Source organism: Nyctereutes procyonoides, unplaced genomic scaffold (genome assembly GCF_905146905.1).
Source record: "Nyctereutes procyonoides isolate TBG_1078 unplaced genomic scaffold, NYPRO_anot_genome, whole genome shotgun sequence".
In the NCBI taxonomy this organism is placed as follows: Eukaryota; Metazoa; Chordata; class Mammalia; order Carnivora; family Canidae; genus Nyctereutes; species Nyctereutes procyonoides.
The window spans coordinates 35,646,943-35,660,142 of NW_026575146.1; the positions used below are offsets into that span (position 1 = coordinate 35,646,943).

At 44.8% G+C, this 13,200-nt stretch overlaps 1 protein-coding gene across 6 annotated transcripts in view; it reads left to right on the forward strand.

The window, feature by feature from the left end:
- Positions 1-13,200, forward strand: part of AKAP7 (A-kinase anchoring protein 7) — a 129,718-nt gene that overhangs the window by 28,332 nt on the left and 88,186 nt on the right. For all 6 annotated transcript variants that reach the window (XR_008662523.1, XM_055310501.1, XM_055310502.1 and 3 more), the window contains exons 4-5: positions 4,787-4,923; positions 9,712-9,872. Coding sequence is in view for 5 of the 6 variants with exons in the window: in XM_055310501.1 (XP_055166476.1) it covers positions 4,787-4,923; positions 9,712-9,872 (298 nt within the window). In the remaining variant the exon portion in view is untranslated. The remainder of the gene's footprint in view (positions 1-4,786; positions 4,924-9,711; positions 9,873-13,200) is intronic.

Here is a 13,200-nt window from a genome sequence, read left to right on the forward strand (position 1 = left end):
CAGCTCACCCGCGAGCCTGCGTCTCCCACCCCCCACCCGCTGCCCATCCTACCCTCCTACCTCCCCCCTGGGAGCCGTGGGTGTGAATTCTGTTTCCGTAGGTCTGTTTCTGGTTTTTGTTTATTTGTTTTGTGCTTTAGATTCCATATAGAGGTCAACTCTTAGGATATTTATCTTTCTCTGTGTGGCTCAGCATAATACTCTCCAGGTCCGTCCTTGTTTTTGCAAATGGCAAGATCTTTGATACCTGATTAACATTCCAATATATAAATATACATAGATATTTATAGTGGAATTATATAGATATATATAATATCTTCTCTATCAGTGGACACCAGGTGGCTTCCACAATTTGAATATTGTAAATTATGCTGCAATAAACATGGAGGTGCATGTATGTTTTTGAATTATTATTTTCATTTTCTTTGGTTAAATACTAGTAGTGGAATTACCGGATCGCACTGTATTTTTAATTTATTGAGGAACCTCCATGTTGTTTTCCACAGTGGTTGCAACTATGTTCCCACCAACAGTGCATGAGAGATCCTTTTTCTTCACATCCTTGTCAATACTTGTTATTTTCTTTTCTTTTTCTTTTCTTTTTTTTCTTTTCATTTCATTTCTTTTCTCTTTCTCTTTTCTTTTTCTTTTCTTTTTTTGTCTTTTTGATTCTAGCCCTTCTGAGAGGTATAAGGCAATAGATATCTCACTGTGGTTTTGATTTGTGTTTCCCTGATGATGAAGACGTTGAGCATCTTTTCATGTGTCTGTTGGCCATCTGGATGTCTTCTTTAGAAAAATGTCTCTTCAGGTCCTCTGTCCATGTTTTAATTAGATTATTAGTTTTTTTGGTGTTGAGTTGTATATATTCTTTGGTTATTAACAAACAAATGTCATTTGAAAGTATCTTCCCCAGGGACACCTGGGTGGCTCAGTCGGCAAAGTGTCTGCATTCGGCTCAGGTCATGATCCCAGGGCCCTGGGGTTGAACCCAGCATTAGGATCTCTACTCAGCGAGCAGTCGGCTTCTCCCTTTCTCACTTGCCTCCCTTCGCTCTTGCTTCCTTGCTGGTGTTCACTCTCTGTCTCAAATAAGTAAATAAGGGCAGCCCGGGGAGCTCAGGAGTTTAGCGCTGCCTTTGACCCAGGGCCTGATCTTGGAGACCTGGGATCGAGTCCCATGTCGGGCTCCCTGCATGGAGCCTGCTTTTCCCTCTGCCTGTGTCTCTGCCTCTCTCTGTGTCTCTCATAAATGAATAAATAAAATCTAAAAAAAAAAAAAAAAAAGTAAATAAAATCTTAAAAAAAAAATCTGTAGGTTGCCCTTTCACTTTGTTGATTTCTTTTGCTGTACAAAAGCTTTTTATTTTGGTGTGATCCCAATAGTTTGTTTTTGCTTAGTTTTTCTTGCCTTGGGAGTTGTAGCTAGAAAAATGTTGCCAAGAACAATGTCAAAGAGATGATAGCCTTTGTTTCCCTCTAGGAGATTTATGGTTTCAGGTCTCACATTTAGGTCTTTTAATCCATTTTGAGTTTATTTTTTGTGTATGGTTTGAGAAAGTGGTCCAGTTTTATTCTTCTACATGTTGCTCTCCGGTTTTCTCAACACCATTTGTTGAAGAGACTTTTTCCTGTTGTATTTCTGTCTCCTTCATCATAGATTAATTGAGCATATGAGTGTATTTTTCTTTTTTGGGCTTTCTGTGCTGTCCCGTTGATCTCTGTGTCTATTTTTGTGCCAGTGCCAGAGGTCTAACAGCTTTGAGCACCTCTGATGCCCTTGACAGTGGGTGAGGCCCTTTCCATATGAACCTTGACCCTCTTGAGTTGCTTTGTTAGGCCCATAAGCCAATTTCAGTATTTCGCTATACCTGGAAAAAACTCAAAAATTCAAATTTAAAATCATTTGTGAGTAATATAGATTTACTTTAAAAGTCTTTTTGAGAGGGCCAATGTATTCCATCACACAGTATCCAGTAAGACTTCCTAAAAATCTTTGAATTCCTTTTTTACCCTCAGTGTTTCATTCTTAAGCCAGTACCCACATCTCTGCCCCCTTTGTCCCATCTAGAAAACAAGCCAATTCCTTGTATCTGTTGCATTTTTTCTTGTGTGTTGTAATTTATTCTTAAATTTCTTTGTTTTGGTGTATGATTTTAAACAGATTTTTTTTGATCTTCTGTTTTTCAATTTATTTTCATAGAGTTAATACCACTACCAACCACATAGAAATGTTCAGAGTCTTCAGTGGACTAATATGTGTAAAATGCTCACTTTGGTACCTAGAACCTAGTGATCACACCGTATAGGTTAGTTAGTGCTATTGTTCTTTATTATTTTTTGTTTTGTTTTCTTAACCTTTTTTTGAGAAAAAATAATTTATTTCTGTGAGTAAGGGAGTAGATAATTAAATTATGGGGCATCTATACAATTGGAACCCCTTGCCATTAAAGAAAATGAAGATATTCGATATATTTAATGATTTGGAAAATGTCTAATAAATTTTAGGTGCAAAAGCACATCTCAACATGATGTGACCTGACCGTTACTGATGTATCCTCAGGCTAGTTCTCTTCTTTATCTTACTTTACTTTAATTCTGGCACAGGGAACGCACAGTGTTGTATTGGTTTCAGCTGTACTTTTGCATGTTGTTTCTCTTACTGTTACGAGTAGCCAAAGTGTGGTGGTGGGTTAGAGAAATAAACATGGCCCTGGAGGAGTTGACAGTCGAGTTTTATTGATACAGAGTTAGAGGAGAGGGACTCCGCGTGACCCTCATGTGCCGTCGGGTCAGGAGCACTTGGTTTCTCAGGCTCTGGGATTCGTCGAAGGGACCCCAGGCCTTGGGCCATCGCACGTCAGGTGTTGCTACATCACTGCCTCCCAGAAAACCCCCTTTCCTGTGTCACCGTCGCCCAGATGGCGAGGGAAAGAGACTGGCGAGGTGATTGTGGGGACACAGACTTACTGTGAAGCTGCCCGGGAGGCCAGGTCCCCGGGAGGCCAGGTCCCCAGGAGGCCAGGTCCCCAGGGAGGCCAGGTCCCTGGGCAGCCAGGTCCCGGCGCAGCCAGGTCTCTGGGAGGCCAGGTACCCGGGCAGCTAGGTCCCCGGGAGACCAGGTGCCAGGGAGGTCAGGTCCCCAGGAGACCAGGTACCAGGGAGGCCAGGTCCCCAGGAGACCAGGTACCAGGGAGGCCAAGTCTTCAGGAGGCCAGGTCCCCAGGGAGGCCAGGTCCCTGGGCAGCCAAGTCCCGGCGCAGCCAGGTCTCTGGGAGGCCAGGTCCCCGGGCAGCTAGGTCCCCGGGAGACCAGGTGCCAGGGAGGTCAGGTCCCCAGGAGACCAGGTACCAGGGAGGCCAGGTCCCCAGGAGACCAGGTACCAGGGAGGCCAAGTCTTCAGGAGGCCAGGTCCCCAGGGAGGCCAGGTCCCTGGGCAGCCAAGTCCCGGCGCAGCCAGGTCTCTGGGAGGCCAGGTCCCCGGGCAGCTAGGTCCCCGGGAGACCAGGTGCCAGGGAGGTCAGGTCCCCAGGAGACCAGGTACCAGGGAGGCCAGGTCCCCAGGAGACCAGGTACCAGGGAGGCCAAGTCTTCAGGAGGCCAGGTCCCCGGGCAGCCAGGTCCCAGGGAGGCCAGGTCCCTGGGCAGCCAGGTCCCTGGGAGGCCAGGTCTTCAGGAGGCCAGGTCCCCAGGAGGCCAGGTCCCTGAGGGCATCTCGGGGTTTGCCCAGTTCCCTCCTGTGGGTACCGGGAGTGTTGTTGGGAGAAAGCAGCGACTCCAGCATCAGGACAGTCCGTTGTGCTCCAAGCCCCTTTGTCCAATCTCGCAGTGTCATAATGGCCCCTGCCCCTGTTGTGGCCCCTGCCCTCCCTCTGGTCACTGACTGAGCGCCCGGCCTCCGGGCTCCTGGGCACTCTCTCCTCTCCGAGGGCGGCTCGCTTTACCGTCAGCTGTGAGCTCCTCGGTGACTCTCCTTGCCCGGCTATGCCCCTCCTCACACATCTGGGCAAGTGACAATAGTCACTCCTGTTGAGATTATTGCTGTCCTAAAAAATCTTAAAGGCCGTGAAGAATGGGTTCTCAGACACATTCACTTGGGGACAAATAAATAATACTTCCAACAGGAATGGAATGTTGTCTGCTGGCTTGACCTTTCTGTGGCAAGAATAAAACTTATTTTTTTTTTATTTTAGGAAAGATCATGATTATCATGACTCATACTGCATATTCCAAGGACCATTTTTTGAAAAGCTGCATGGTCACTGAGAGATTGTCAACCAGGGGGTTCAACCCAGTGACTCAGTTTGTAAAATAAGGGTATTAGGCTTGATTTTTTTTTTAAAGATTTATTTATTTATTTGTGTGTGTGAGAGAGAGAGAACGGGAGGGGCAAAGGGAAAGGGGAGAATCTCAAGCAGACGCCCTGCTCAGCACAGAGCCCCGGGTGGGGCTCGACCTCATGACTCTGAGATCCCGACCTGAGCTGAAATCAAGCGTCAGGTATTTGACCGACTGAGCCTTCCAGGCACCCGTAGGTTTGATGTTTTTAAGATGGACACGGATTGTATGATTCTTCAAGACTTATATATCCTATTAAGCTTCCAAAATTCATTTTATCCAGGGTATTTGAGAACAAATAGGTAATTAAGCGTTATTGAGTTGAGGAATCTTGACATCATTCTAATTTTGGTCGTTGCTTATTTTTCTTCTTGACTGACATGTTGTCTTAGGAAATCTTGCTTACCTAACCTCTGTTCTGTGTGTGTATATGTGTGTGTGCAATTAGATTACGAGAGGAATTAAGATCCTGCAAAATGCAATACTCCAGCAAGATGAGCAACTAGCCAAAGCCATGACCAGTGACGGCTCCTTTCACGTTACCCTGCTGGTGATGCAGCTATTAAACGAAGATGAAGTCAACCTGTGAGTACTACGTCTTCCTCGAATATCGTTTTCCAGATTATTACTTTGGTATGAGTGAACATAGCAGAACCCAAAGAGGCGCTGAAATTCTGAGGAAACATCCTTTGTTATAATTTATTTCAGTTAATAGTCAATGTGCGGAATTAGCAATGCAAATATTCCTTCTAATCTAGGCTTTTAAATTCTGTTACTGTCGTCAAATAGTGGCCCTGGGTCTGCGGTTGCTGCCCGCGTTGATCGCGGACGCCCTCTGGGGCTGACCACGCAGGTTCGGATTCTTGGTAAAGGTCGGGAGCCACGGCCCAACCACCTCTGAATGGCTGCCTGGTTCGGGGCGAATCATGCGCTTTTTGAGGAAACGGGGACCGTAATAGTTCCAGTGCATGGCGCTGCCGCCAGCCTGTGGTGGGGGGCCTCGGCCTTCCCCTCCCTCGGGGATGCTTGCGGGCACACGTCATGGCTCCTTCCTGGTGACCCTCCATGTGGTTCTGGTTCAGCCTGGGTTCTGGGTTCTAGCTCTGTGGAGAAGCAGTCCGACCGCCTTGCAGTCGCTCCTGTTTTCTCCGTCGTATGTCGCTTCCCAAGGGAATGAAGGACACGGCTTGGCTGGGGGCGGCCGCCCGTCGGGACCCACGGTCCTGTCCAACCTGGAGCCACCACGGGTGGCAGGGACACTCTGGGGGAGCCCTGGCTCAGCGAGGCTAGGAGACCCAGGTCACGGAGATGGGTGAGCCCAGCAGGTGCCTCGGTGGGCACCCTTGTCCCCGGGCCCACCAGGACCCAGACACAGTGCTGCAGGACCTGTGTCCTGCCGGGTGGCCTCGGAGGCCGGGAGGGCGGGAAGGAAGCCCGGGGCTTGCTGGCAGGGCCCCTGCTTCGGCAGCACGTGTGGCTCCCCTCCCAAGGCCAGAGGAGCAAGGGTGTGCGGGGCGTCACCGGGGTACTCGGGATGTGGCCGGGCCGTGTCCCCGAAGTGGGACCCTGAGGACGGGCAGGCCGACCAGAGGGCCTCCTCAGTCCTCCTAGGAGAGCGCAGGCCCCGGGAAGGGGAGGGGAGGGGGCTCCCCCCTGGAAGGAGGCTTGTACCCCGGAGACCTTTTTAAACCAGAAAAGGTTGAGCCACCATCATCAGCGGGTTTGGGTCCATCTGTGTCCTTTTAGCTGGGCCTCCGCTCCCCAGGCTGCACCGCCACAGATGTGGCTTACTTTGTTCTCCTAACGGCATGGGAGGCTGCAGTGGAGGCTGCAGTGAGGCCCCAGCGAGGAGGCAGGAGCCCTAGGAAGTGGCCAACCCTGGTCAGCAGGGAGGCCGGAGCCAGTCGGTCCCCTTACCACTCGGGGAGGCAGCGTGAGGCTGCGGGGCCTAGATGGGGGATGGGGGGGCGGAGACCCTGCTTGGGCACCATGGCGTCCTGCAGCCCGAGGCCTCCAGTGAGAGGCACATGGTGGGCAGCAGGGCCAGGTGACGGCAGGTGCCTCCCCCGTCCCAGGCTGGTCCATGTCCCGGTGCAAGCAGGATGCTTTGAGGGAGGTTTGGGGGCCCTCTGGTTGTCACAGTGGGGCTCGGTGACGGGAGGGTCGCTGGGCTGCCTGTCGGGGCCCCGTGCCATCCGGCCCCCATCCGGCCCCCATCCGGCCCCCATCCGGCCTCCATCCAGCCCAGCCATCCAGCCCCCATCCAGCCCCCATCCAGCCCCCATCCAGCCCAGCCATCCAGCCTCCATCCGGCCTCCATCCGGCCCCCATCCGGCCCCCACCCGGCCCCCATCCAGCCCCCATCTGCCCCCATCCAGCCCTCATCTGGCCCCTATCCGGCCCCCATCTGGCCCAGCCATCCAGCCCAGCCATCCAGCCCCCATCCGGCCCCCATCCGGCCCAGCCCGAGCCGGGGCTCCTCGCAGATCCTCAGTTTCATGAAGAACCAAATGTCCAGTGAGTCTCCGCGGCGTGAAGTGGCGACCTGGTGCGACCTCCTGGTACTGTGAATATTGTCCCTCCTTGGAGGTGATGAGCACGTACTGGCAGCTTAGCGATTCTTCTCGACGAAACTGTAATGAAAGCTCTAGGAAACCAACGAGGCCTGTTGTAGGAACCACAGCGACAGCCCCTGGGACTTGCCCGCGCAGGGTCCTGAGCCAGGTGCTTGGGGAAAAGGACGAACCAGGAACTGCCCCTACGCTCTGGGTCATGCAGCTGCCGTCACTAGATGCCCGCTGACTTGAAATGGCCATGGCAGAGGACGAGGACAAACCGCCGTGTCCCAAAGGCACGAAGCAGTAATGGCATTTCAAAGGACAAAAGATTTCCTACTAGTTTGGAAAGCCAGGGAAGTGTCTGTGGCAGTGTGTTAGCTTGTATTTTTTATTTTATTTTTTTTTAAAAAAGGATTTATTTATTTATCTTGCAGAGAGAGAGGGAGAGGGAGAGAGTGGGAGGGTGCAAGTGGAGGGAGACCCCCGGGCCCCCACCCCGCTGAGCAGGGTGCCCAGCAGGCTCCACCCCAGCACCCTGAGGTCGCGGCCTGAGCCCAGGGCACGAGCCAGCCGAGTCAGGGACCTGGTCACCCAGGCGCCCGCAGCGTGAACTTTCAAAGGAGGAGCAGAATCAAGACGTGTCTTCACTCGGGGAGCTTGATAGTGAGAGAGGAACCGATCTGGTTTCCCGGTAAAACATTATATATATGAAGGATTTTCTGAGTCTCTGATCTTTTATTTATTTATGTATTTATGTATTTATTTATTTGAGTCTCTGATCTTTTAATTTTACCTTCCATCCTATACCGTATAGTAAGCTGGCTTCTGTATTGTCATTTTCTTGTTCTGTGTTCTTTTCAAAATCTAGTATGGTCATCGAGGTGCTTAGTGATCTATGGACCAGTGGGTTGGGTGTGGGGTGCGCGGAAGCGGTTTCTAGAATCACGAATTTCTTCAGGGCGCCTGGCTGACTCTTGATGTCAGTCACAAGGTTAAACCCCATGGTGGCTACAGCGATTACTTAAAAAATATATATATATATATTTTTTTTAAATCATGAATTTCTTCAGACACCACTTCAGGTCCTTCGTCCTCAGACCGTGGGAGAAAGGGATAGAAATTTTAAGGCCAAACCCAGCTGCTGAGCTGAAGAATGGCTGCACTCCCTGCCTTAATTTCAGACGCACCTTCGGGGCCGAAGCCCCGTTTCAGAGCCGTTTCCTGGATGTGTACACTTTCTCCTCGGTTTACCATGGAGAAGTCTTTGTATAAACCATTATTGAGAAGATACGCTATTCCAATGAATTTGGAAGTGATACTTACCAATAGACCCCAGGAGTCTTCCTCTCTGTGATGGGTGACGTCTCCTTGGGACTTGTGCTCTATGCACCCAGAAAACTGAAAAAGCTGAAACTGGACTGACGTTGGATTATCTAGATTTTTTTTTAATGAAAAATAGCACGTAGGATTCGCTGTCTATGAAAAGCCCTAGGCTTTTGTGTGGCCTACTTATTTTATTTTTTATTTTATTTTATTTTAATTAATTAATTAATTTATTTATTAATTTATTTATTTATTTATTTATTTATTTATTTTTGTGGCCTCCATCTGAAATGAGTGTCTCGAATTCCCCAATCAGTGAGCAATGGGCCAGAGTGGGTGCCCTCCCCTCGCGGCTCTAACCCCCGCAGCCAAGGCCCGTCCCGTGGCCGGACAGAGATGCACACTGTGTCTTCTGCACGGATGCAATCAGCGCAAATTGGGTTTAGGACATGGACTGTGAGGCACAATGGCAAATGCTGACCTCTCCGAAGGTGTTTTGAAGTTATTATTGTACATTATGTTATGGCCTTGATGAGAATTGAAACTCGGTATGAAGTTATGGATGGAATCAGTTACAGACTTTATATATGAAAACTAATTTAGAAATACAAAAGAGCTAGAAAAGTACCTAAATTTCTTTTCACACATTTGACATATAATTATTGGTGAACAAATCACACTGATTAGTTGAAAATAAAGGTGTTTCCTCTGAAGGGTATTTTAAGGCCGTCTCCATTATGTAAGAATGTACCTTTTTCTTTTTGGAGTAATTGCTGCCATCTAGTGAGATTTTAATTTTTTCTCATAATGCCATACCTACACTAGAATTCTCTTAAAGATGGAAGGAATTTATCCTAATTTTCAAAATATTCCAAATCTGATAATGTTTGATTCATTCATATAGTAAACATTTGTTATTATGAAGAAAAATAAAGTATTTGAAACACAGAATAGTCCTATAATCACATACATTAAACAGAAATAAACTCAGACGGTTGTAGTTGGCAAATAGAAGCTTGTATTTTCGTTTAATCCAGTTACAGTATTATCTTATTATGGAGGCTGTTATGGTTTAAGAGATAATGAATATTAAGTTTTAGTGCTTTGCAGATAGTAATTACTATATTGGTACTTTTCATAAGAATCTAGAACTTTCCATATAATCTAATGTAAGCTTTTGTGATATTAAGTTTTTTGGAATATATTATCAGTAATTTTTTTTTAGTTGTTTGTGCAGCATTTTCTTGATTAAAAACCTCTTGGTGAACTATAAAATAGTATTTTCTTTCATGTCTTTAATGTAAATTATAATTAAGTAAAGATTTAATTTACTTCCATAATTTTTGTGGGAAATTAATGTTTAATTTGAATCACATGGGTTAGATTTTGAACCTTAATTAGAACAAATATCAAAACGTATCTTTCTAAAACTGATTGTTTCTTGTTTGGTTTTATATATTTCATTACTTAAAAATATATCATCTCTTCCCAGTGGTATCGGTGCTCTTTTGGAATTAAAACCATTCATAGAAGAAATCCTCCAAGGAAAAGAGTTGATTTTGCCCTTTCAAGGGGTTGACACTTTTGGAAATCAGGTTGGATTTGTGAAGCTGGCAGAAGGACATCACATAAATCCACTTTTGGAGATAGCAGGTAAAGCAAAACAGCAACAAATCCATGGGAAATCTCCTGTGTTGAAGAAGCAATCTCTTTCCCATCCCCAATTCTCATAATAGACGTTTGACGCCTTTTAGCTTTGGAGACCCATTATAACCTTACGCTAGCAATGAGCTGCTTCGGCATTTGCATGTGTAGGTGAACAGCCAAATAAAACACCTGAAAGTTATCTTGAGTTTTTTTTTTCTTTGAGTATGGTTGACACACAATTTTCCATTAGTTTCAGGTGCACAACATAGTGATTTGATAAGTTTATACTACGTTCACCACGAGCTTAGCTACCATCTGACCCAGTACATCCCTCTTACAGCCACAGCCTTTATCCCTATGCAGTGACTTATTCCCATGACTTCTTTTTTTTTTTTAAATATTGATCCACTGTAGAGAGAGAGAGAGAATTGGAGGCAGGGGCAGAGGGAGAGGACTCCGCTTAGTGGGGAGCCCGTTGCGGGGCCCAGTCTCACCACCCAGATCATGACCTGAGCTGAAACCAAGAGTTGGACGCTTCATCGACTGAGCCACCTAGGCGTCCCCTGATTTACTCATTCCATACCTGGAAGCCTGTGTCTCCCACCACTTCACCCACTTTGCCCAACCCCCCACCACTCTCCCTTGCTGCAGCTGTTGTTTTGGTCTCTGTATTTAGAGGCCTGATTCTGCTTTTTTGTTTGTTTATGCGTTTTTTTTTTTGTTTTTTTTCAGATTTCACTTATAACTAGAATCATATGGTATTTATCTTTCTCTGACTTATTTCACTTAGGATAATATGCTTAGGTCCGTCCATGTTGTCTTGAATGGCATGATCCCACCTCTTCTATGGCTGTGTAATATTCTGGTGTATATCTACCACATCTTCCTGTTGATGGACACTTAGGTTGCTTCTGTATTTGGGCTATTGTAAATAATGCTGCAATTAATATGGAGGTGTGTATGTTTTTTTGAATTAGTGTCTTTGTTTTTTGGGTAAATACTCAGGAGTGGAATTATTGGATCATAAGGTGTTTCTATTTGTGATTTTTTGAGGAACCTCCATACTGTTTTCCACAGTGACTGTTTTATTTTGATTTTTCGACCTGAGGATATGTTGACTCTGGGCAGTCTGGATGGTGATGAGCTGGACTTAAGTATCTGCTAGGACTGTCCTGATCGTAAGTCTGCAGAATTCCAGTGCTTTTCATGACATTTGACATATATTTGGCATTAAGTAAGTATTGACAGTATGGATAAGAATCACCGATTGCCTATTCCAAGACTTATGGGACTTGTCCACCCTGTTCCAGAGAGTCCCCGAGTCCCTGAGTGAGGCAGCATCATTTTCCTCTGTGGTACTTTCCCCGCTTTCTGTTTAGGTGCTACTCTGAGCAGGAGGTCCTTTGGTGATGTTAGAAGGTATCACAGGTTACTTCATGTAGCACAATTGAAAGTGTGTAGTGAAGTAGAAGCAGAAAATTACAAAATCTGGATGAACAACTTTTGAGTTGATCTACAGATTGTAGTTTGAGTGTTAATCTACATTCTGTAAAGAATTTTTATTTTCATATCATGTCACATCATCTCATGTCCTTTCATTTCAGGTTTAGTGATTTTTGGTAACAGACTCATCATTGGTCCACGCTCATTTAACTTTATCCACCTATCTACCTATCTGCCATCTATTGACCATCCATCCATCTATTTTTAAATGGTATCATAATCACCTAGAAATCCACCACCAAATAAAACACACAAAACAAAGTCCACAAAACAAAAGTTGGACCCTGGTAATAATTTAACTGTATTATCCTTTTCATTAATCCATTATATGGCCATCCTTCATCATCCTGAAGTCAGTGTTTATTATTTCCTTATATTCTCCCAAGGTTTTAACCTTATGTATGATTTATTTTGAGACATACTTTTTTTTTTTTCTACTTAGGGTCATATTGTCTTTATGTTGTTTTATAGTTACCCATTCAGAAGTACATCTCTTGGGGTGCCTGGCTGGCACAGTCTAAAGGGCACGCGACTCTTGATCTCAGGGTCGTGAGTTCAAACCCTACACTGGGCATACAGCTTACTTAAATAAATACATAATTTTAAAAAACAACCCCTCCTCCCACTAAAAAAGGGCATCTCTTTTTGGGTTAAGGGAGACATTGTGAGGATCAAGTTTCATTTTATTGTTGGTTATGTTTTCTTTTGTAGAGCAAAGTACATATAAACAAACATGCAAACAATATTTTTGAGTCAAGAAGGATTTAAAATTATTAGTTGGTCAAGAAAAAGGCAACTCTAACAGTTTTGAGAGCAGAGCATTTGGGATCCAATGCCCACAGATAACAAACTTAATCTGTTCTTCCTAACTGCTCTGGAGAAAATGCTAGGTATAGGTTTTTTTTTCTTTTGGAATATAAATATCCCTGATCTCAAGAAACATTTCTAATTAGTCATTCATTCATTGTTCTTTTAAATAATTCAATGGGTGCTTGCAACATTGAGAATTCCATCCATTCTTAGCAAATATTCTCACAAAGGCAGTTTCCAGAATTGATGAAAGATCCATTGTATGCTGAGGAATGTGAGATCTTGCCAGCTTTCGTATGACTATGAGCCCAAGAGTGTTGGTTTGTCATTTTAGGAAAGGCCACTGCCCCTGCAATTCTTTTCTCAATGTGAGAGACTGTTACTTAAAAATATATATATACTTTTCTAAAATTTAAACAAAACGTTACAAAAATGGAAAATAGAGGGAGAATAGCATTCTGTCCTCATATAATCACTGCTTGTTATGCTTGCTTTTAATCTCTTGTGTATTTTATACTGTTGCTTTTGATTATACTTTTATGCACTTTTATAAGAAATCAATATTTAAATATGTATATGGGAAATTTTCATTGAAGTTTAGTGAATATATGGATTAATACCCCACATATATAATGTTCAGATACAGTGTTCAATACAGGGAATTTTTGTCAATATTTCACTTTATTGGATTTATTTTGACAAAAATGCCTCAGGATTAGTATTGCTTTAGTCCAACAGTGTCAGTAATTAATGTAATGTTTGTGTCACTTTTTATAAACTACTTATTCAGTGTCAGTAAATAATGTAATATTTGTCTTTGTGTCCTTTTTACTTATTTTTTATTTTTATTTTTTTGTGTCCTTTTTATAAACTACTTATTCAAATGATATAGTTCTACATTTAGAATTGACCAGAGCCCTACATTTCTTAAAACTGTAATAAACTATGTTTATGTATACGCCGATAAAAGAATATTAAAATCTTATTTGTTCAAAATTGTCAAGGTAGAGCTAGTTTGACT